The sequence below is a fragment of the Melospiza georgiana genome, chromosome 6 (genome assembly GCF_028018845.1).
Source record: "Melospiza georgiana isolate bMelGeo1 chromosome 6, bMelGeo1.pri, whole genome shotgun sequence".
NCBI lineage: Eukaryota > Metazoa > Chordata > Aves > Passeriformes > Passerellidae > Melospiza > Melospiza georgiana.
The window spans coordinates 40,872,125-40,896,239 of NC_080435.1; the positions used below are offsets into that span (position 1 = coordinate 40,872,125).

Below are 24,115 nucleotides of genomic sequence, written 5' to 3' on the forward strand. Positions count from 1 at the left end.
CTGAGGCAGAGGATGGATTTTCCATGCTGACCTGGAGCTACAGTCCCAGCCCCAGAGTGGTATCCCGCTGATTAGCTGGCCCATGAGCAGGCTGCAGGAGCCCTGCTGGCCGCTATCGCAGGACGTGTGCTGGGGCAGCTCCCCTTGCCTCGGGATGGGCAGAACAGGGGAAGCCTTGTGGTTTCTCTTAGTTTAGTGTCTTTGGCTGGGGTAATGCTGGCAGGGATGAGGTGTGTGGTGTCTTGCCCACAGATGGAAAAAGGCAAGTTAACAAGAAACTGTGTGGTTCAGAAACCCTGCTCGTGGGCATGGGAGTCTAGAGAGTCCAAACAACCCTTTCACTTCCTCTGATGGCATGGAGCTGAGCACTTCTCCAACATCAAATCTTCCTGCTCAGTCTTTTCAAGGAACATTGCTCAGTTTTAATTCTCAGCTCACCTGCGTGGGGCCTAATTTCTCTTCTGACCTCTTATTTATCTCAGAATATGGGATGAGCAGGAAAGGCAGAGGTTTCCCTACAGGTAAGCCTTGCGCATCTCTCCTCCAGGGCCGGTGCCCCACGCCGTGCGTGTTTATGAAAGCAGGGATGCCTCCCTCCCTCCCTCCCTTCCTAACCCCACCTCCCCAGCACGGCTGGAGGCGAAGCGGCGCCGGGGCCTGCGGGGCCGGGCCGCCCTCTCTTTGCGCAGGGGCGGGCGGCAGCCCCCGTCCGCTGCCGGGCACCGGCCCCAGCCCGCCGAGCAGCGGCCCCGCCGCCGCCGGTGCGGCTTTTTGGCATCCCTAATCGCGGCTGGCCCCTGTGATTGGCTGCGCGGCTCTGACCCCGCTCGGGCTCCCGGCTGGGCGGATAAAAGGGGCCTGAGCCGGGGGCTCCCAGGCATTCCCGGAGCGGGCACCAGGGACCGCTGGCCGCAGCATGACGGGCAAAGCGGGCGCGGCGCTGGCCCCCAGCCTGCCCGGCAAGCCCAAGCCCGACGGCGCGGCCGCCGCCCCCGCCGCCCCGCCGCCGCCCCCGCCGCCCCCCGCGGCTGGGGTCAAGTCCAACTCCGGGCCCACCCCTCCCCGCTGCACCGGCTTCGGCATCCAGGAGATCCTGGGCTTGAACAAGGAGCCGCCGTCGCACCCTCGGGCCGCCCTGGACTCTCTGCCCGCCGGGCACCTGCTGGCGGCCCGCTCCGTGCTCAGTCCCGCCGGGGTGGGCGGCGTGGGCATGGGGCTGCTGGGCGCCAGCGGCATCCCCGGCTTTTACACCCAGCCCACCTTCCTAGAGGTGCTCTCCGACCCCCAGAGCGTCCACCTGCAGCCGCTGGCCCGGGCCCCCGGGCAGCTGGACAGCAGCCAGACGGCCAGCTCAGGTAGGCACGGCCCCGGCCCCCGGGGAGCCGCTGCGCCCCGCCAGCACGGCCGCCCGCACCCAGCCGCCGCCCGCACCCCGTGTCCCGGCGGGAGGCCGCTTGCTCGGCGGTGGAAGGGAGATTTCGTTTCGATCCCGAGAATGAGGAGAAGGGCGGGCGGGACCATATTTTCCCCCGTCCGGGGCTGCGGCCGCGGTCTGATGGCGCGGCTCCGGTCGCCCGGCCTAGGGATGCGCAGAGCCCCGTCGGACCGGCCCCCGCGAGCCCGTGTTGCCGGATAATCGGGGGTCTTTTGGCATCCTTTTCCTAGACGGCAGCAGCCTCCCACAACTCTGCCGACAGGCCCCGTTCCGCGACCGCTTCGGGTCTGCCCAGAGCGGCAGGCAGCAGCGCCAGACCCTGGCTCCGGGAGCGATTCCCGGCCTCCCTCCGGCAGCGGCGCCCGTCCCGGGCCGTGCCCGTCGCCCCCGCCCGCAGTACGGCCGGCCGAGCAGCACGGGGCCGAGCCCGGGCAGGTGGCGCGGCGCCGTGGGCTGAAGCGGGACCGGAGCGCGCATCGAAATACGGGTCCCCGATCCGTCCCCCGGTTGCTCCTTCGGGGCAAAGGCGGCGGCGTCCTGCCCTCAGCACCCCCGGGCCGTGGCATCCCTGGGGAGCCGGGGGCGGTGGATGGATAGGCAGCAGCTCCTCCCGGGGCTTGTTTTTGCTGCTTGGTAGCTCCGTAAACCTCCGTTTCTCCCTCCCCGCTCCGGTGTTTCCGGGGCGCAGTCCGGGATCCCCGGGCTGGGGCAGGCGGTCGCGGTTGCCCGGCGCGGAGCGGAGCGGGGGCTGCAGCTTCCCGTTCTCCTACGGTTTGGTTGAGCTCGCGGGGCTCTGCGCGCTGGCAGCGAGGCAACAGCAGCCTCAGCAAACGAATCTGGTGGAGAGAGGCGAGAGCGAGAGCCCGGTCCCGGCCCGGAGCCTTCCCTGGCTGGGGCGAACCGCCCCGAGCTGCCCGCAGCGGAGCGGGAGCGGCGCCGGTGCCGCGCTGGAGGAGCCCCGTCCGCGGCGCGATCGCAACGAAATCTTCGGCCGGAGCCGGCGGAGGGAGCGGAGCCGGCGGGCCTGGCCCTGCCCGGGGGACTCCGGCGGGGAGCGAGCTCCGGCCCACAGCCGCTGCCTGTCTTTCCGCAGATTCCGAGGATGTCTCCTCCAGCGACCGAAAAATGTCCAAATCCTCCCTAAATCAGAGCAAGAAACGAAAGAAGAGGCGGCACAGGTAAGACAGCGGCGGCCACCCCTCCCGCTCCCGTCGCCTCAGTCCCCGGGGAAGCGGCGAGCCCGGCCCGCTCCGGCCTGGAGCAAAACATTCATCCCGGCCCGGAGCGCCCCGGCACTCCTGCGGCTTCTCCAGCGGCTCCTTCCCCTTATTCTTTCCCCCCGTCCAAAATAAATCGGATACGGGGAAGTGCCTACAGGGAGTGGGGGATTCGACCACAGGTGTAATTTTATTTAATTTTTTCTGGCTGCGGGTCCAGATATCCCGGGTCGCAATCCTGTGCAGCCTAGGAGCTGCGGTGGAATGCGGATCATCAGTGTTTGGAAGGGAAAATCATGAACCTGTCAGAAATAATAAAAGCCGTTTTCAGCTCCACATGCAGCAATCTTAATACTGGCTGTCAGCAAGATAGAATTCCTATCAATAATTTAAATATTTTATTACGTAAAAATAAATATTTTGCCAGTAGATTAAATAGTTGGGAATCAGAGACAGCCTGCAAAGAAGCTGAAGAAGGCTGGGAAACTGTTTAAGGAAACGAAGATCCACTTTAGGATTTGGTTTCCTATAAACACGGTCAGGGTAGTAGACTTTGCCTGACTTCTCCCACAGTTAAAATGGAGTTGGTTTGTTTGCGCTTTATAAACAGAAACGAAAAATCCCGTGCTGGGTTCTGGCATTGCTGCGGCCAGAGCGCCAGGACAAAGGAAGGCCAAACACCATCCACTGAGGGTGATTTAGGAATAATTAAATCAATCCTGCCACGATGCAGGAAAGGTGGATTAAAAGACGCTCCAGTGAAAGCTTAGCAGGATGCGGGGTGGAAGGAGACCGACTATCCCGGGAGACATCCTGCTGTGTGTGCAACAGGAGGCTCGGTCTGGAGGGCTGCTTTCCAAAGCCGGACCCCTCTCCAGGCAAATGTTCCCACTTTGGGTGCTCTGGAGTAAGAACGAGTTCATTTTCTCTGCACCCCAGACGGGGCTGGGCGATGACACAGCTGGGACTGGTACACAGGTCCCGGTCTGGATGAGAGATAGGAAACGAAATTCAGATTTGTTTTATTTTCAATTCTAGACAGAAACAGACCTGCAGCATTTGCCTGTAGTTGAACATTTCGTTGTAAACAGTTAAGACCTCTAATTGTACCGAGGAAGGGCTGGAAGATGACTGGCCAATAGCCTGCAAATAGCTGCAGGATAGAAACACCGAATGGGCAGTGGGTTGGGAATTGCAGAAGGGACGGGGACTACCCGGGCATGAGCAAAAAGGGGAAACTTGAGCGGAATGCCAGCAAAACCCTCCCGCCGGTGAGGCTGGACCGGCTTCCGAGCCCTTGTGGGAGGAAGATGGAGGGGAATGCTTAAAATCTAAACTGGATCAAAATTGGAATAATTTTTCCTGTGGTCGCAGAGAGAGAAAATACACGATTCAGTGTGCCTCTGCTGTCCCTAGAGTTCACAGATTTGTCAGAGTTGAAGAAAAACTGTTTGAAAAGAGAATGGATTTAAAAGTGAATTTAAAGAAGGGTCTGATCGCAGGCAGGTCCCTTGCATTTGCATCCTGCTTTTGTTAGCATTACTATCGATCTGGTGGCATCCTTTTCATTTTGTATAGCGGAGGATATTTCTGATATTTTCTGTTAATGCTCTCTGGAACTGAAAGGCTTTTCTGAAATTTGGATGTATTTTAGAAAATGACTATTTCCTCTTTCTTTCTGGAAGATACATGTTTTTTCGATTGATGCTAAATTTACACATTTACTTTGCCCAAGGGCTGCAATTCGTTGTTTGGTTTAGGATTGTTTTATTTTGGTTTGGTTTTTTGGTTGAGTTTTTTTTTTTTTTTTTGTTTGACTTGATTTTTTGGTTGAGGGTTTTTTTGTTCGATTTGGTTTTTTGGTTGAGTTTTTTTGTTTTGGTTTGGTTTTGGTTTTTGGTTGGTTGGGGTTTTTTGTTTATTTGTTGTTTAGGGTTTTGGGGGTTTTTTGCCATTGCAGTATTTTTAGCTTTTATCTAAAATTGTGCTTTTTGTACTGGAGGAGTTGAAGGGTGGGAGTTTTAACCCTCAGGGAGTGGAAGTGGTCCGAGACTTCTCATCCATCTGCTAGGGAAGGGCTTTCATCTGTCTCGGCTTTCCAGCTGCTGATTTTTCAATTTGGTTGTCCCAAACTGAGAACGGCTGCGTGATGCAGGTTGGGCTGCTGCCTGCCCAGGGCAGCCCGGGAGGATTTCTAAAGGATAATGGGGTAATGCAAACTGGCAGGGAGCAGCTAAGGAGATTTTGGAGTGGAAGCAGCCAGGGGAGAGGCAGAGGAAGGGAGCTGGTCCGGGCTCTCATGGGGAAGAACTGGTGAAAATTGGTGGGTTAGGGTGGAGAAAACATTTGGAGAATTTGTCCAAAGACTGAGACTCAAGATGAAGGATTATTTGCTCTTGGAGACTGAAGAGGCTAAGGACCAGCAGCTGGGAAAGGGCTCAGCACCTCTCCAGACGGGGTGCAGAGGATGTGAGGATCCTCACGAGTGTCCATCAGCTGCCATCGCTGCGGGTGCTGGCTGCTGGGGGGGCACTGTCTCCAGAGGCAAGTCCCTGAAAGGGAAGGTGATTTGTAACTGTTAAAAATGCCGTCTTCTGGCATTTTCTGGTTCTCCTTTCACCCTGGCACTTGACCTTTTGTGCACAGAAACACAGGAGGTGGGGAAAAGCTATGTATTAGCCAGTCACCCAGGTTTCACTGTTTTCAGTGTTCATTTCTCTGACTCTTCATCATCTTTGCTGCTTCTCGTGTTTTGATCAAAGAGTTTTACTCCCCTCAGGACAATCTTCACATCCTATCAACTGGAGGAGCTGGAAAAGGCCTTCAATGAGGCCCACTATCCTGACGTGTATGCTAGAGAGATGCTGGCCATGAAAACAGAGTTGCCAGAAGACAGGATACAGGTAATCACATCTCTTGGACCCCCCTATTGTGCTGCTCTCAGCCATGTTCATCCCCCCCATGAAGAAAAGGTAGTGGCATGGGCAGGTTGACATTTTTCTGAATAAACTTCCCCAGGTTGTCCACTCTCCTGCTTTTGATGGCAGGCAGATCAGATATTCTTGGCAGATTTGTATTTGGTGTCTGCATGTCGACAGGTGCTGTGCCTGGGGTGTGGTTCCAGCGGTCTGGGGGGGTGCAACAGAGGGAATCTTAGATCAGAGAAGGACAACAGGCATGCAAAAAAAGATGACAGTGATTCAAGGTCTTGGTAAAAGCAAGAAGAGAGCCTCCCAGAGACCATGTCTGAAGGGAAAGGGCTCATCTCTGCTCCTTTGGCCACAGAAGGATGCCCAGGGATGGCGTGGGCAGCTAGTACAGCTGTGGGCAGGATGCAGTGTGGGAATGATGGGTGAGTCCCAGAGAGATGTTTGCACCACGTCTGCACTTTGACTGGATTTGCCTCCTCAAGTGACGTTACCCTGGAAGTATCTGGGGATAATTCTTTGTTTTTTTTTTTTTGTTTTTTTTTTTTTTTTTGTTAATCTGTTAAATTTTATTAAGGTAACAGCTTTTAACATTAAGGTTTTAGCTGCATGTCAGTCCTGTCATGGTACTGTGAGGAGGTGGAACAAGGGGGTGTGGAATATCACTGCTGTGTGGGGAATCCTCAGCAGGAAGGAGCAGCCTGAGCTGCAGGGCTGGGCCAGGACCAGCCTTTGGCATGCATGACAGCCAGAAAGCTGGAAAAGACTCAGCAGCTGCTGTTTCCAGTGTGGGAGGCACACTGCACAGAGCTAACTGATGCTCACAAGGGTGGGCTCCAGCAGCCCCTTTTGCCTCGCTTTACCCCATGGCTTGCTCCCACCAGGTTTCTACACAAGGCACAGGACTGTAATGGCCAAGCCTTGAGCAGGTGGAGTTGTGGTCTGGCTGGAAGTTAACCTGCCCTGGTTCTCCACACAGTGGCAGTGGCTGGCCCCTGTGACTGGTGCACAGTAGCTTCTACAAGAGACATTGTCCTATGTGCCATGTGGTGTTGGGAGGGTCCTGGTTTCCCTGGTTCCTCCTTCTGTTCATCCCTCATGCATGCCCAGCACCCACCAAGCTGTGTCTTGAGCTCCTGCTCTTCCTTTGCTGAAGAGATGGCCCGGGAGGCTGCTCCCTTGTGGGTTTGGAATGCAGCTCAGAGGGCACTTAGCAGAATAATACTGATGCTGGAAGCTACTGAGGTAGGACCCAGTGCAGGGACAGGAAGATCCTCCAAAACAAAGGTGTAGCCTTTTCCCCCCGCTGTTCTGAGCCCCCTCACCACCCTTATTCTTGTGCTCAATCAAAAATGACATTTTAATAAAAGCAGCTCCTGCTTCTTATCCCATTGTCCTGGCAGGACTCCTGCTGATCTAACAGCTTGTAGATAACCTGTGTGCTAACAGGATTTCCACCAGTCTTCAGAAATAATGGCCCACCATCTCAAATCCTACCTGATGCATTAGGACTTTGCTCTGAGAAACAAGCCCTGATGCTTTGCCTTTAGAAGGAGTGAAATGGATGGATGGCCACTTCTCCACTTGTGATCCTGTAGGACATCAGGCCAAGAGAGGAGAGATTGTTGGGAGTTTATTGTTGCCCACAGCCACAATTTGGTGCTGGGCTGGAAAGAAGATCCTTTGATTTCCCATAAAAGACCTTTCCAAGGAAGAGGTTCCTCTAGTGGCACAGTGTATGTTGAATTCCAGGGGCCCCATTTCTTTGGCCAGAGCTGAGAGATTCACTCTGTGCCAGGTGGAGTGGGATGTTGTGGCACACAGTGTAGAGCTGACACAGCTTGTAGGGCCTCAGCACCTGGAACACCCTGAGTATTTTAACTGATTTGGAAATTAAATAGCAGGAAAAGCATCTTAGCTGCCCCTGACTGGTCTGCCCTGTCATTCTGCAGCTGGCTAATGAGCAACTGCTTACTCTTCCTGTATTGCAGCTTTTTAACCTAGGAGTGCTCCTTACTGTGACCCCTCTGCTCCTGAGATCAGGTTAGCCTTGGGCAGCAGAAGCACCCCAAGGTATGGCTGTTCTCAACATCAGGTGTAACTAGTGGCACGTGTATTCCAGAAAAAAAGTGATTGTGAATAACAGTTTTGCGGGCCATGAAAGAGGAAATAATGAGAAATAACAGAATTTCTGTAGCACCTGTTGAGCACATTGCCAGGGTGAGCATCAGGCTCACAGAGGAGTCCTGAGCACCACTGTTCTTTCCAACAGGTCAGCAGTCCACTGTCCCTTACCACACATTCTATGAAATCTCCTTGTCAATATTTTTTGTGTGTGACAAGCCATGGCAAGGTGATTCCCAAATTTGATCATACTTCTTGATATTTTACCTCATATTCCTTTTCAACTTTGGCCCTTTTTGTTACAAGCCTAATTATTTCCCCTTGGTTATAAAGTTCATGCTCCTTGAATAAATGTAAGATATTTCTTCCCCTGGCCACTTTTGGTTTTCATCATTGCTTAAGTAAGTTGCAAGGATCTTTCCTTAAATTATCCTTCATAAATCACATGCTCATCTCTTAATCATGTGGTTGTTCTTACATGAAGCCATCCTGTCTGTCAGCCTTCCTGGAGGTAAGGGACCCCATGCCTACAGCTGCATGCTGGGTGTGCTCACAGCAGCTCAGCTGGACTCGGGGGCCTTTGCAAAAATAGTCTTGCATTAGCACTGGTCTGCTTGCTTCCTTATTTATTTACATTTATCTAATTCAGCTGCTTCAAACTTCTTTTAGACAGATTTTATTTTATGCTCAGGATTTTCCCTTCAGTGTTCTGGGTTTCACATTTTGTTACCTTTGGCTGACCAGCATAAAAGCAGCCCTACCAGCTCTGACAGTGGTGAGAGGTGGGTGCCACACAGGGCAGCTCTCCAGTGATACTGAGCACTTTGTCAGTCTCCTGGCATCTTGAATGCATGTAAATTTCTTAATATCCCATGGCAAGAGGTTGTGCAACGGAACTGCCTGAGTGCAGTAGATCTTGCTTTGAATCTCTTGGCATCATTTAATGCTCCTTGGAAGAGACAGCTTACAATGAATCTTTACTCCCATCTTCATAATATTTATAATTTCACATCATCACATTTTTTTCCTTGCATGAGTTTCCAGCTGCCTGAGGGAGCTCTATAGTTTTGCATTTTCATTGCAGCTTGTGGCTCCTCTCATCTTTCAGCAATGCTCTCTCCCTCCTGTAGGTCATTAATGAAAGTGTTTTCTAATATTGTTGTGAGCATCATATGTTGTGGACTTCTACAGCATTTCATGTGGTTTCCCACTGGTTCCTCACCTAAGACTGATGTCTACCCCTTATTTTCATTCATGGAATCATTTCTCAGGAGGTATTAGTCAAAGAGAAAGTAAATCACCTACGAAATTTGATGTGAAAGTGAAATTCAAAGAGGGCAATTGAAGGAATGATATATAGGAACTGTTTGCAGATAAAGCCTTCAGCAGAACACTACAAATAGCCATCAGAGGCCAAGAAAGTTACTGGTTTAAGAGAACATTGAATACAGGAAAAAAATATTCAAACCCTCCATTTAAAGAGGATATGAAAGTGTATTTTTTCCCCAAGGCAGACACACACTGCGTGTGTTTTACTCCCACACTGAGCTGGCTGCTCCTGGAAGGAAAATGAGCATCCTCCCATTGGGCAGCATGGGAAAATAATTTTTTATAATAGTGAGATACTATGCACAAGTCACATCAGATGTCACTGTGGCCATTTTGCAAGACAGACCACATTAATCAATGTATTTGAAAGAATATTCATATGAATTGAAGTGCCAGTATGGGAATAAACCCAGGGTGTTCTGTAAAATCCAAGAGAGGTAAGTAGATTCCTGTGGGGAAGTATATCCTTAATAAACATTATGAAGTATTAAAAATGTCCTGAGGCTGACAAATACTGTGACATCTGACTTAAATTGCTTTTTCTCATAACAAATCTCTTAACGGTGACATGTAGATTTTAGATGTTATCCCTACTGAATTTATTCATACATAACAGTTCCAAACTTTAAACTGAGTAGTTACAATATGAAAGTTCAGTAACAGTTTGATTTGGGGATTACTGAAATGATTTTGTATGTTTGTCCTTAAAGTATGTCTCCTATTAATCAAACAAATTGATTAATCAGTACTTCAAAAAAATAAGATCCTGACTGCTATTGTAGGGACATTAGAGTCACCTTTTAAGAGAAGTAATCAATTAAGAAAAGGTAATAAAACTGCTAAAAATTGTCAGTTCTTGTTGTTAAAAGGGGCATGGTAATTATTGGATGACAATTTTTGGGACAAATGAAATTGCTCACATAAGCAAAAGGAATCCCAAGAAGAGGCTGGTGCTGTGTGAAGAGTGGGGATTGTCTGTGCATCCAGCAAGCTTTGTCAGGCAGCTAAGAGGCCAATTTTGGCTAAAAACAAAACAAGGTCAATTCAATCTCTAATTGAAAAAGTATTGGTTTAGCTACCAGATTAACACATTTCAGTATCACTGTGAGGCCTTTAGGAGCTGAACAGGGATGGAGGAATCAGAAGGAGTAATCATTTAGAGGGAAGCAAGTACCAAGAGTATTTTGCAAGGACAGAGGCTTACCTTCCTTCAGTTTTGCAAAAAGGTTCCCTGTTTAGAGATGAAGATAATTTGACAAGGCCTGAGGAGCCTGTACTGCACTGAGTGTGAGCTCAGGAGTGAACCCAGGAGCCCCCTCAAGAAACACGACAGAAAGCATGAAGGAAAAATTAGTTTTATGCAGCTTTAGCAGCCCTGGCTTCTCCCCCTCCTGCCAGATTTTCCTGCTGGTTGCAGAGTGCTGAGGTGTAGTCTGAGTCCCAGGGTGTAAGGATGGAATGCTGTGATTGCTCCATGCAGCTGGTGACCTTTGCTGAGTGTGTGCCTGGAATGGCAGCCAAAGCATTACTCAGTGCTGCAGAGAGTGGGATTGTGGCTTTTCTAAGCTTATCACTAGCACTCCAAGAAGTGAGGACCTGTGTACTTCTGTTAAAATTTTGGGTGACTGTCCCACATGGAACAGAGCAAGGCCAGCATGAGGCCCACTGCCAGTGGGCTCCAACTGGTACCTCTGTACAGCACATTCCTGGGGACCACGTGGCTGGAAGGAAATGCCACACTGGGTAGGGCTGCTGGAGGTAGATTACCAAGGTGAAGGACAAGCCAAAGTGTTGCTGTTGTGTGAGCCAACTGTTTCAAAATATATACATTTTAAGAGCCCTGCAAGGAGTTAATAATGAAATAGAGTTGAGCAGCTAGTGCTGGCTACCTTTGCCAATAACTCACGAGCACTGGGGCAAGCCATGGCTCTGTGATACCAGATAAGTGTCATAAACTTCCCCTATGCTTCTAGAAATGTAGAAAGTACACAAGTGAGAGTAATAAAACTAATCAAACTTAGTGGCTCACTGAGAATATTATTATGAGTTTTTCTCATGGCATATGGTGCATCTCTGCCTCCATGTCTTTAATTGGTATGTTAGGAGTCCATCCACTTTTCTGCCTCTTCAATAACATGCTTGTTTAGTTGATCTAAATTCATATTCATTTCCATTTTTCAATTAAGAGTTGTTTAATTTGGCCCTTTCTCTAATGGATTGTTTTCATTACCCTTTATCTATGGCCTGTTTTCAGCCCATGTGCTAGAACTTCGTTTACAAGTTAATTACCAGAGCTGCAAACAGAGGGGCTGGGTGATGGGCAAGAGCAGGGGCCCAGGCAAGTTTTCCAAAGGGATTCTTGTCTGAAAAGTCTTACACTACATGCTTTTGGACAGAGAAAGAAAATGTGGCAGGAGAAAAGAAGGAAAATGGAGGGCTGGGAATGACACTTCAGCTTAATGAAGTGGGGGCTCTCCGGCTTTTGCTAGACCATGCAGATTCCTGCTTATCTTGTGGGATTATACCCTGCTACAGCTGGGGCTGCTAGGTGCAGTTTTAAAAGGTCCTTTTGGTGGAGAGGTGAAGGTATAGAGTTATGAATATTTTCTTTACCCAGGTACTGCTTTATCCCTCTATGTTCAGTCCCTGAGTTGCTTTAGTCACTGATCAATTTTCTAAATGAAACAAAAAACCAAATAAAACCAAACTTGCCTCTTCTTGCCTTCTTCTCTGTTCTTACAAGATGTTTATGGCTGTCCCAGGAAAAGGGACTTGGGAATTTGATGTGCTTTTGCGCAGAACTGGGAGGAAAACAGGGGCCTTTACTCTGCTTGTTCTCTCCATGGTTTGGAGACACTCTCAGCGAGGATCTGACACCTGCAAGCATTGGGTCACACGAGTTCCCTGTGAGAAGAAAGATGGGCAGGAAAAATGGGCATCCTGAAGCCCATTTCTCTGGAGTGCATTGGTAAAGGCCTTCCCCATCATGTCCAAGAGAATCAGGAATGGCTCTGCAGGCATGATGCCAGGCTGGGACAACGCTTCCCTGCATGCATCCCCCCATTTTCTTGGTGTAAATAACAGTAGTTTAAGGCTAACACTTCTCTGAGTAAGCTTAGGCTTGCAGTTCCTCGGCCACTTTAGCTCTTCTGGAAATACCATCCCAAATCCCTGTGCTGGGAGCACTTGTATTCACTTCTTTAATTAATTATGAACTTTCTTTTCTCTCTTCTGATACCACTGCAGTTTTTCACATCTGATTTTTAAAAATAATTGGTCATCCCAGCAATTTCAGTAGTTAATTCCTCTCCAGCCTTATGACACCGGGCAGAGGAAACAGCTGATGGTTGTGTTCATGTTTTCCTTTAATGACCCTTTATTACAAAGTTTTCCTACTTTCCTGGCTTTGAATAGAGATTTTTCTAACAGTTCAATAACACAGGCACTTTAGACACTCAGTTAATTTACTCTTCCCTGTATTTCTTAATGGATCTATTTCTCTCTGTAGTGTTTTTGTTTTACCCTGATAGATCTCAACAAGTTCTTCTGATTCTTCTCTGGAAGCACAAACCTGCTCTCCTTTTCATTGCCCTTCTCTGTGGGTTTTCTGTGAGCCGGGTTTTGCCCAGGCACTGCAGAGCAGTCCAGTCCTCAGCAGACACACCAAGAACCTCAATCTCCATGTGCGTGAGGCTGCAGGTCCTTCTGTGGAGCAGAAAAGAGGAACTGAGCACTGAAACAAACTGTTTCTGCAGTATCTTACAACAAAGATGATTTCCAGAGGGTGCTTTATTGGAGGCTGTGAAAAGCATTGGGTGCTCTTCTGTCTACCCTGAGTGTTACTGTCCTGGGAGGAGCAGTGAGAGGTGTTCAGTTTAGGACCTGCCCAGTGTGAGGAGCATTTGCTCCCTACTTTCTCTCTCAGCAGGTAGCTGGTAGGGTCCCAAATGCCTGAGCAAAGGCAGAGCTGAAACTATGGCTCCCACAGTTATTAGAGCTCTCAGCTGCAGCCTTCTCCTCAAAATTGTAGCAGGGGAATGCAAGCCAAGCACTGGTTGCCTTTCTGTGAGTTACATAAATGCTCATGCCATGCATGTTGCACACTCACAACCATAGGGGTTAAGTTCCTTCCCTGGTGACTGACTGGTGCCTGGCTGCTGTGGCTGACCTGCTACAAGGTGGATGAGCAGCAGCCCCTGGCCAGGCCAGGTCAGCTCCTGCCTGTGCTGCTCGGGCAGGCCAGCACAGACAGGCTGCCCACCAGCCTGGGTCACCTGCAGCTTGGGGACCCACATGGCAGCACAATTTCACTGTGCTACCCTTTCCTTTCTAAAGACACTGCTTGGCTCATCCAGAGGGAGGGCTGAGCTGTGAGTGTCCTTGAGAAAAAAATTCTTGGGAGGATCTAGCCATCCCATCCATGTGAACATGCATGAGGAATTCCTGTCATAGCCAGATGTGCCAGTGATGTCCATTCCAAGACAACTTGCTTGATGTCCATCACATCTTTCTGACATCTCTGGGTCCCTTCACTGCCAGCCTTCCAACTCAGAGTGCCCCATCACTGTCACGACAACCACTGCCATTTGTTATTTCACTGAATCAACTTCTTCAGCTTATATGATGACCATGACTGAGATCAAGGCTCAGAGTCTAAGTGACAGCTAAGGGAGACACCTGGGACTGTGCTGTCCTGGTGTGAGCAGCATTCCTGGCCAGCCTGCATGTCACCAGCTCTGCAGGTCACACCATCAGCTGTGCTGTGCCCAAGTGTTGGCTGCAGGTGTCAGTGGCACAGCAGCAGCCAGGGCCTGCAGAATCAGTTCTGCAGCTGGAAGATTGTCATGTGAAAACCCCTGGAGTTGTGAATTACCCAACGAAGGTTAAGGATACACAGAGCTGAGGAACAGCAGAGCCAGGAGCAGACACATGGTAGGAGTAGAGTGCTGAAGGCCCCCCCAAGCTGGTGCACAGAAACTGATTACATCTTACAGCATTTTACAAAATGTCCTGTTTGTAGATATCTTCCAGCTAATGTTCAAGGGTGCTTGGGGACTTTGCAGACTGTCCCCATGCGTGTGAGGCTTGAGCCCTGTCTCAGGGAGCAGTGGGCACAGCAGTACTGCAGACATCATCTCTTGCTGGTGCACAGCCTCTGGTGCCTGTGTGTTTTTCTGGAGCAGGTCAGAGAGCACCTTTGCCCCTTGCTCAGGGTCTGGGCAGGGCACCAGGGAGCTGCTGCTGGCATGCAGGGGGCAGTCCCAGAGCACAGGCAGTGCTCCACAGCCTCGGGGGAATGATGGCATCCCATGGTCTGATTTCAGGGCCCATTGAAAAGCATTGTGAGGGGGATGTGACATTTCTCCTCTGGCTGTCCTGGCTCACCTTCTCTAGCATGAAAGTGATAATGTGGTGTGTCCCTGCACGATTACAGAGTGCACTACTTACAGGTGTTTATGAAGATCTATGCTAAGGTTTTCTCTGCGCTAGAGGACCTGCAGAGCAGTGTTAGTGGGGGAAAAGAAGGCAAAATGAAGTAATTCAGGCAGGATAGCAGCTTGGTTAATGGAGTCAGGTACTGTGATCACCTAAAGGATGGATGTGCACTACCACTGTTTGTGACAATGACAGATGTCTTCCTGGGTTTCTGTGGATTAGGATGATGACTGCACTCTTGTCAGCTTTCTTGTGACTATCATGCTTCTATGACCCTGATGTTTTTCTTGTTTTTCACTCAGCATGTTAGGAAAAGAGGAATTTGGGTGTTGATCTGCCAGGTCCCAGCATATGGGAGCCTATTCTGTAGTGCCAGCGAAGCTACTGGTCAGCTGGAATCACAGTGTGGCCGTGGTGAAGTCAGTGTCTCAGAGATGCATTTGCTGTGCAGATGTGATGCACACACAGACTGAGTGTGTGCTGAACCACTGATCTCACTGTGTGCACACTCGTTTTCCTTTGGGGAAGATGGGATCCCTGCAGCAAATGAAGCTCTTTGCCTTTGAAAGGTTACAGGAAGTGAAAAAATGTTGCCCGTGAGACCAGGTGAAAACCCCAGATTTACCAAAGGAACACAGTTTAAGACATGTTTCCTAGTGAAGAGGGATTTTTATAGCTTTGGTTGCATAAGTCAGATAAATTGCAACAAACAGTTATTCTTGGTCCATGTAGTGCTTTTAAGAGCAGGACTTTTAAGAGCTTTTAATACCATGCACATTTTTGCTGTGTGCTCATTAAGCCCATATTCAATGAGTGCCCTGTTACTCTTTTAGCTTAGAGGAGACCCAAGTATGGTGCACCATCGTGTCTTCACTCAAGAGGGATGAGCACTGTCTCACAGCTCATCTTGTACCTCTGGTTGGACCTGTTAGCCAAGTGGGTTGGACACAACTCCAGCTTTTATCAGAAGGGCTCTTGGTATGTTATGTATAGGAATAGTCCTTTCTAAAGTGAATTCAGCAAGCTCTTTCCCAGTGTTTAGCAAGAGGAGGGATGATGAGTCCTTTGATCAGCCATGCAGCCCGTGTGCAACCTTTACTGCTCTCATTTAACTTCATAACCACTTTACACCTGCCATAGAAAGTGATGTCACCATAAACAGTACCAATAACTTTGACGTTACATTTGAAAAGACAGCAATAAACTGCTTCCAGGCTTACACAGGTGCTGCAGTCTCCACCAGCAGTCAGGAGGCTTTTCTGTAGTGATTGCTAAACCAGAGGGATTGGAGGAAGCCCCAGGGCACAGTCAGAGCTCATGCTCTCATGGCAGTCTGTTCCAAACCCCGGTATGGGTGGGGACGTGCTCCAAGCAAGATACGAGGCCATTCTCTGCAGTGTTCACATCCTCAGACTGAACCCAGCCAGGGCTACAGGTCCCGTCTGATATGGGGATGAGGACATCACTGTTTTATCAGAGGAGATTTTAATTTTGAGCACTATCATTGTTAAGTCTTGGGTTGGTCAGGGTAGAAAGGGAGAGGTATATTTGTCAGGAGAAGCTGGGCACTGAGGTACCAACAGCCCCGGCCGGGGAGGGCAGATCCCGGAGGTGTTGGCTCCATGCCCCGGGGCGCCTCGGGCAGGGAAGTGCGGGACAAAGAGAGGGCACACCGGCCTGTCCGTGCGCTGGGCACCGCTCCCGGCGCCTTACGGGGGCACTGGGGCTCTGCCCTCCCTCCCTCCCTTCCTTCGGGGCTGTTTGCCACAGCTGTGCGCAGCTGCCCCTGCAGCCCGGCACAGGCACGCGGTGTCCGTGTGTCCGTGTCCGTGTCCGTGTGTCCGTGTGTCAGTGTGTCCGTGTGTCCGTGTCCGTGTCCGTGTGTCCGTGTGTCCGTGTGTCCGTGTGTCCATGTGTCCGTGTGTCCGTGTCCGTGTGTCCGTGTGTCAGTGTGTCCGTGTCCGTGTGTCCGTGTGTCCGTGTGTTCATGTCCGTGTGTCCGTGTGTCAGTGTGTCCGTGTGTCCGCGTGTCCGTGTCCGTGTGTCCGTGTGTCCGTGTGTCCGTTTGTCCGTGTGTCCGTGTGTCCGTGTATCCGTGTGTCCGTGTGTCAGTGTGTCCGTGTGTCCGTGTGTCCGTGTGTCCGTGCGTCCGTGTCCGCGAGTCCGTGTGTCCGTGTGTCCGTGTGTCCGTGTGTCAATGTGTCCGTGTGTCCGTGCGTCCGTGTCCGCGAGTCCGTGTGTCCGTGTGTCAGTGTGTCCGTGTGTCCGTGTGTCCATGTGTCCGTGTGTCCGTGTCCGTGTGTCCGTGTGTCAGTGTGTCCGTGTCCGTGTGTCCGTGTGTCCGTGTGTTCATGTCCGTGTGTCCGTGTGTCAGTGTGTCCGTGTGTCCGCGTGTCCGTGTCCGTGTGTCCGTGTGTCCGTGTGTCCGTTTGTCCGTGTGTCCGTGTGTCCGTGTATCCGTGTGTCCGTGTGTCAGTGTGTCCGTGTGTCCGTGTGTCCGTGTGTCCGTGCGTCCGTGTCCGCGAGTCCGTGTGTCCGTGTGTCCGTGTGTCCGTGTGTCAATGTGTCCGTGTGTCCGTGCGTCCGTGTCCGCGAGTCCGTGTGTCCGTGTGTCAGTGTGTCCGTGTGTCCGTGTGTCCGTGCGTCCGTGTCCGCGAGTCCGTGTGTCCGTGTCCGTGTGTCCGTGTGTCAATGTGTCCGTGTCCGTGAGTCCGTGTGTCCGTGTGTCAGTGTGTCCGTGTGTCTGTGTGTCCGTGTGTCCGTGCGTCCGTGTCCGCGAGTCCGTGTGTCCGTGTCCGTGTGTCCGTGTGTCAATGTGTCCGTGTGTCCATGAGTCCGTGTGTCCATGTCCGTGTGTCCGTGTCCGTGTGTCCGTGTGTCCGTGTCCGTGTGTCCGTGTCCGTGTGTCCGTGTGTCCGTGTGTTCATGTCCGTGTGTCCGTGTCCGTGTGTCCGTGTGTCCGTGTGTCCGTGTCCGTGTGTCCGTGTGTCCGTGAGTCCGTGTGTCCGTGTGTCCGTGTGTCCGTGTGTCCGTGTGTCCGCGGGCGCGGGCGGGCCCTGCCTGTGGCCGTCTAGCGGACACTCGCCTTGTGCTGCTCCGGGCTTGCGCTCCACAAACCCCGATCCTTGAAACGCCCTCTTGGAATGCTCCATCACAGGCCGGACGAGAGATCGGTTGAAGCAAAATTTCACAATTCTCAAGCCTGGAATTTTCCTTTAATAGATGAGGAATGCTTGGGCAGGGAAAAGATATATATATTTATACAGATAAGAAAAAAAAATCCAATATTGTCACAGACATCTTTTCATAAAAATCCTTTCTTTAGGATTTTTTCCCCCTTCTGAGAAGCTGTGGCCTCAGCAACAAAATGTAAACAGTGGTTATCTGCTGCTGTGGAATGCAACAGGTGAATCCGTGATTGGTCTCCTGTGGATGTTTGGATTTACTGACCACTCACGGCAGAGCTGGGTCTCACTCTCTGCTGAGACGCAGCCCTTTGTTATTCATTCCTTTTCTATTCTTAGCTTAGCTAGCCTTCTGAGAACTTTTCCTTCTATTTCTTTTAGCATAGTAATAATGTAATATATATCATAAAATAATAAATCAAGCCTTCTGAACATGAGGTCAACATTCTCGCCTCTCTCTTCATCCTGCAACCCTTGCAAGCCCTGTGACACAATATAAATTCTCCTGTCTTTTTACCCTAGCTTGGAAAGTAGCTGCCAAGAAAATGAGTGTTACCAGTGGAAAATTTTAGGTTGAAAAAACCAGAAACAATACACAGGAATCCCACAGATGTTTTAAAATATCCCTTCACTAATTCAGATTTCTGAATTATGGCTAACCTCAGGGAGATTTCTCTCTTCAGCAGACAATGTTTCAGACACTGATTTGGTAAACAAACTAATATGATGAATGTGGCTAACAAGGATGTGTCAAGTATTATGTCCCCTTGCAAAATGAGAGATTTCTCCTCCTCCAATTTGCTCTTCTGCATCATCAATAATCTGGAGAAGTATCAGTTGTCATCTGTGATTCAGAGGAGGAAACTGTTGAGATTATCCTTGCCAGTCTTGACTCCAAAATTCCCACTCCAAAACCCTTGCAACTCTATAGTCAAGTACAGAGTGCCTGAACTTTTATTGCTTTGGGCAGTGGGCACTGGAGGTGAGTGTTAGGTGATGATTTAAGTCAGAAACATTCCCACTTTTCGCAGTACTGCAAGACAAACCTGTGCATTTTTCTCCATTGTTCACTTTTGGAGAACAGGCTTCCTGGAGCTGTTTGCCAGATTTCACAAAGGGTGTTTGTGTGAAACTTTTTGGGGTGTAACACATTGGTCCAAAAGACACCCCTGCACATCACATTGTGGCAGCTTTGCACAAACATGCGACATACTTCAATCTAAAATCAATCAGAAGGTTTCACCACTGCCCATGAGGTGTGGAAGCAGAAGCACAGTCCTTTCACCACAGCCTGGGCTGTGCAACAGAGACCCAGATGAGAACAAGTGAGAAGGAAGGTGCAGGGTACAGAGCAAGGCCAGTAAAGCATTTCACAAAGCTGAGCCAATCCTCGGGGTGGGAAGGGGAAAGAGGAAATGTGGACAAACCTAGACATTGTTGGAGGCAGACCGAATCTTACACAGTCAAAGGAAGCTGTAGAGTAGATATATCCAAGAAAGAACAATAAGCAGCCAAAGAATGCCAAAACCACAAGAGATGTGTAAGGTCAATAAAGTCTAAGGGGGAAACCCTCTCCTGGAAAAGTGAGGGGCCAATACTAAATAACTGCATATTTGGATGTTGTGCCTGATGTGCCAACACAGCTGAAAATAGCTCTGAGTTACTAAATCACTGTGTAATTCAGCTCAGAATCAAGGCATGTGAAAATTTTGGCAGCACATTGATAAATTTGAAGAAATCACTGAGATCTTCTTGTAAATGAAAGCCCCACTGATGGAGCCATCTGAATGAGGACAAAATCATGGAAACAGGACACAGGGGACAATCCTGCTGATTTGAAATGGCATGAGGACTGCCAGTGTCATGCTGGAGCTCGTCACTCAATGTTCCTCAGAATGAGCTTGTGACAGAGATGCTTGACTGGGATCTGATCCCAGCAATACACAGTATTGAGCACCACTGGTTTCACTTCATTTCATGCCTCAGATGAAGATATGGTTCCTAGACCTATGATGATGAACCTAGATGGTCAGTCTTCCTGATTTCTGCTCTGCTAAACATTCTGGGATTTCAAACTTTCATTTTTCCTAATCAAAACCTGGAGGAAATTCCCATCAAATAACAAAAATTGGTTTTGGAAATCTCAGAATGATCTTACTGAGATGTTGATGCAATTTTGATTTTCTCATTTGGCTTTAAAGCATAGATTTTGCATGTCTTAGGCAGCTGAGATTAAAATACAGCATTCAGAAGAAAGCTATAGATAATTTTGATTACACTTCCACTGGCTGGACACAGTTTTTCCTGTGTGATTGAATCAGCATTTTTTGATTGAAGATTTTCTACCAGCTCTAGTCAAAATTGGGCTGCCAGCTGGCAAAGCTTCTGCTGCCTCCAGCATTTGCACTGCCATGGAGAAGGGGATGCTCCAGGGTAGCAGGTTTAAAACACTGCCATGGAGAAGGGGATGCTCCAGGGTAGCAGGTTTAAAACACTGCCATGGAGAAGGGGATGCTCCAGGGTAGCAGGTTTAACACTGCCATGGAGAAGGGGATGCTCCAGGGTAGCAGGTTTAAAACACTGCCATGGAAAAGGGGATGCTCCAGGGTAGCAGGGTTTGTGGCAGTGGGCAGTGCTGGGCCAGGCTGAGACCCAGCCAGGGAAAAGGAAGAGGAGCTTGAGGCAGGCAGGAATATGATAGAGGCAGCAGGGTAGGAGGGTAGAGAAAGGGCAAGTGGTAAAAGCATCGGTAAAGAGGCCCCTGCAGCTCTGCACCCTGTGCTCTGGGAATGGGAGGATTGCAGACCCTCTGCCAGCATCCTGCTGGCTGCACAGCCAGGCAAACCCACGTTTCACACAGGCATGGAGGAGAGGGAGAAGAGAGGAAGCTCTGCATTCCTGGGGTCTTTGCTTAGGCCCTGGAGGATTTGCAACCCTCCCCGGTCCAAGGGTTACAGAGTGGCAGTATGAAAGCCTAAATCACACCGTTCATCATGCAGAGGAGGTGACATGTGGTGAAGCAGCCTCCTTTTGCCTGGTAAAATCCTCTCTGACATGCACAGAGTGTCTTCTGCTGGGAGAAGCTGAGATCACAGCCAGTGGGACCACCACCCACCCATTCCACAGAGCTGTCTGGGGGAGCAGGCTGGCTGGGCTCCTGGGAATGGCCAGCAGTGGCTGTCATCCGTGCTAGCAAGCCACCCACCTGCCCACCCTGCAGCTCTGTCCCTACCATAAGGTTTCAGTGCTGGGCAGTTCTCCTCTGCACTGGTAGAAGAGATGATATTGCCTTGCCACCTGAGGCCAGGACATCACTCAGTGGCATCAGTGTTATGGTCCCCATGGCAGAGCTGGGGGACTGGCGCAGATCCCCGGTGCTCCCCACTGCAGATTGAGTCCCCCACAGCTGCGAGTAGTGGGGACAAGAGAGGGTTAAGCTGTCAGCTCTGTAATGTTAAACAGGTGTCAAAGGCACCTCCATATATCTGCAGATTGAAATCAAATTCTTTGCAGTATAAAAAGATAAATTACCCAGGCGATTCCCGCCTCATCCCACTCATCAGGCCAGCGCCAGACGGCAAGCAATTTTTTTTTTTTAATGTGCTAACGACCTAATCAAGCAATCAAGTCGGAGAAGATTGCGGAGTGACCCCGAGCATCCATCTGCCAGCGAGACCCCGACATTCATTTCCATTCCGCCGTGTACTTTCCGGGAAAGGGAGGGAAAAAAATAGAAAAGAAAAAAAAATCCTAAACAAATTAACACCCAATTTTCTGTGAGTCTAATTAGTTAAATGAGGAGGTGTTTGGGGTGTCCACCGGGAGGGAGGGACTGCCTCTCGGAGAGGGGCCTGGTAACTCCATGGCATTAATTAGCGCAGGTCAATGGCGTGGTTCCCCGGGGACCAGCTGCTTTAATTTCCCGTGATATTTCAGTGCCTGAGGCCCATCGATTCAAACTGAAATTAACTTATTTTTCAATCAGGCCTGGGCTGCCCCTGGGGCTGACTCTTCCTTTGCCTCCTTCTGAATAGACCTCAAGCAATTTTTCATCTAAAGCTGATGCCTCTGCTCAGGGGGGGAGAAGGGAGGGGAGCCGGGGAGGGAGGAGGGTGAGGGAGACAAGAGGAATGGAAATCGGAGAGAGAGCACTAATAGATTTCTGCGAGTATCACCCCCTCCCTGCCATTGCTGCCTGCCTCTCTGCTCACTGCCCCCCAGGTCACAGCTCAGAGATTATTCTGCCAATTTTCTGAGAAGATGAGGGGTTTTTCAAACTGGGAATTCAGGGCAAAGCGCACAGAGCAGCTTCCCCCTTCTTTGGAGCATCCGCCCCCATCCCAGCCCTCCCTGCAGGCACCGCTGCCTGCAGCCCTGTATCGCTGCTCAGACACACAGCAAATAATAAAAGAAAATCCCAGGCACGAGAGCCAAAAGCCACTAGAAAAAAGACGTTGCAATGGCAAATTAATTACATCCTGTGGAGAGGGATGGGACCTGCTTTCACACTTGGCCCTCTCCACTCCTTTAAGGGAGGGAGGGAGAGATACCCAATGTCTGTTGCATGGTGGAAGAGGTTGTATTGCCTTTGGGATAAACATCCACCCATCTGCTTTCATCATGCTGCAGAAGTACATGCATGTTCCCATGTGGGAAAGGGCCTGGCACATCTTCTCCATGCACAAAACCCATGTCCCTCCTTGTTGCTCGCTCCAGGTTTGGTTCCAGAACCGCCGTGCCAAATGGCGGAAGAGGGAGAAGTGCTGGGGCAGGAGCAGTGTGATGGCTGAGTACGGGCTCTACGGTGCCATGGTGCGTCACTCCATCCCGCTGCCTGAGTCCATCCTCAAGTCTGCCAAGGATGGCATCATGGAGTCCTGTGCCCCTTGGCTCCTGGGTAAGAGACCAGTCAACTTCATGGGGGATAGCAAATGGGTAGAGACAGGGGGATACAGGGAAGAAATCAGAGTCGTGTTGAAAATAGGTGAGGGGCAGCAGGGCAAGGTCCCCCCATCCTGCCACCCTCAATGCCTCCACCTGCCAACGACCCTTGTCAATAGAGTTCCACCAAATTCCTGCTGGACCTTGGATCACGACCTCCAGAATCTGGCTGGACACAAATTTGCCCACACACTCAGGCTGGTGCTGACCTTCCCTTCCCTTCCCTTCCCTTCCCTTCCCTTCCCTTCCCTTCCCTTCCCTTCCCTTCCCTTCCCTTCCCTTCCCTTCCCTTCCCTTCCCTTCCCTTCCCTTCCCTTCCCTTCCCTTCCCTTCCCTTCCCTTCCCTTCCCTTCCCTTCCCTTCCCTTCCCTTCCCTTCCCTTCCCGTGGCTCAAGCATATTTCATGCCCAGCTCTGGAGCAGGGGCTCCAATCCTTGCCCAAGGCAGGAGGTCATCCCAGTCTCACACCTCCAGCCCTGTGATGTTGGATAGGGTGCTAAGACTCCCAAATGCTCTGTCTTTGCCCAAGTTTCGCTTGGTTTTCTGTGCAGACATGGAAGTAGCAGCTACCCCGTCACACTCCTGCTCTTTGCTTCCATCTTTCTGACCTTCCAGGCTGGTTCTGCCCCAAAACTAGTACCTGGCATCTTGACAATAGGCTGTCCTGTCCTTCTGTCTCTTGAAACAGAGAGAGGCAGAAGGGTGTTTGTGGTTTGATACAGAAATAAAAATATCCCTCCTAATGAGGGATCTCCCTCCCCAACCTCGGTGAAGCTCAGGCAGCTATGCTGCTGTCTGAGACCCTCATCTCCATGCAGGAACAAGTTAGCTTCAGGTTCACAGAGAGAAATGAAGGGGAGAGTAATTATAAACCTTTGGGACCAGCCACAGTCCACAGATGCTGGGCTGCCCTTGTGCGGGGGCCAGAGCGAGTGGCTCGCCATGACTGCTGTGTGAAGCAAGGGTTTCTGCTTTTCCTTAATTCTGGCCTCTCTTTATCTTTGCTGTTTTCAGTTCAAGATGGCTTTCCCATGCCCAGGCGCTTTTCTAAACCCGAATACCAACAATTCTTTTTAGGGATGCACAAAAAGTCTCTGGAGGCAGCGGCTGAGGCGGGGAGGAAGACAGAGGTGGAGCGCCAGGCCCTGCCCAAGCTTGACAAAGGTGACAAGGAAGAAAGGGGTCCTGATCCCAAAACCACCATTTCCCAGGAGGAACTGAGAGAAAACAGCATTGCTGCCCTCAGGGCCAAAGCTCAGGAGCACAGCACCAAAGTCCTGGGGACCATTGCCGGGGACAGCCCAGCCCCAGGCAGGAAGCCGGAGACAGGGGAGGAGGCGGCCGTGGCAGAGGATGAGAGACAGACGGAGAAGCTGAACTCATCGCAGAAGGAGGAGAAGCTGATCTAGGGGCAACAGAGGTGGCAGAAGCCAGCCCCGACAGACACTGTGTCCTCTGGGGGCCATGTTCCCCCTTGGACTGCCAGGCGTCCCTGGCCACCCCTGCCAGGGAGAGGGGCCC

General features: G+C 50.7%; 1 protein-coding gene across 1 annotated transcript; it reads left to right on the forward strand.

The window, feature by feature from the left end:
* Nucleotides 1-916: 916 nt before the first annotated feature.
* VSX2 (visual system homeobox 2) lies at nucleotides 917-24,003 on the forward strand. The gene is made up of 5 exons (XM_058027007.1): nucleotides 917-1,355; nucleotides 2,529-2,613; nucleotides 5,432-5,555; nucleotides 22,370-22,550; nucleotides 23,672-24,003. The coding sequence occupies exons 1-5, from the start codon at nucleotides 917-919 to the stop codon at nucleotides 24,001-24,003; spliced, it is 1,161 nt and encodes a 386-aa protein (XP_057882990.1).
* Nucleotides 24,004-24,115: the final 112 nt, after the last annotated feature.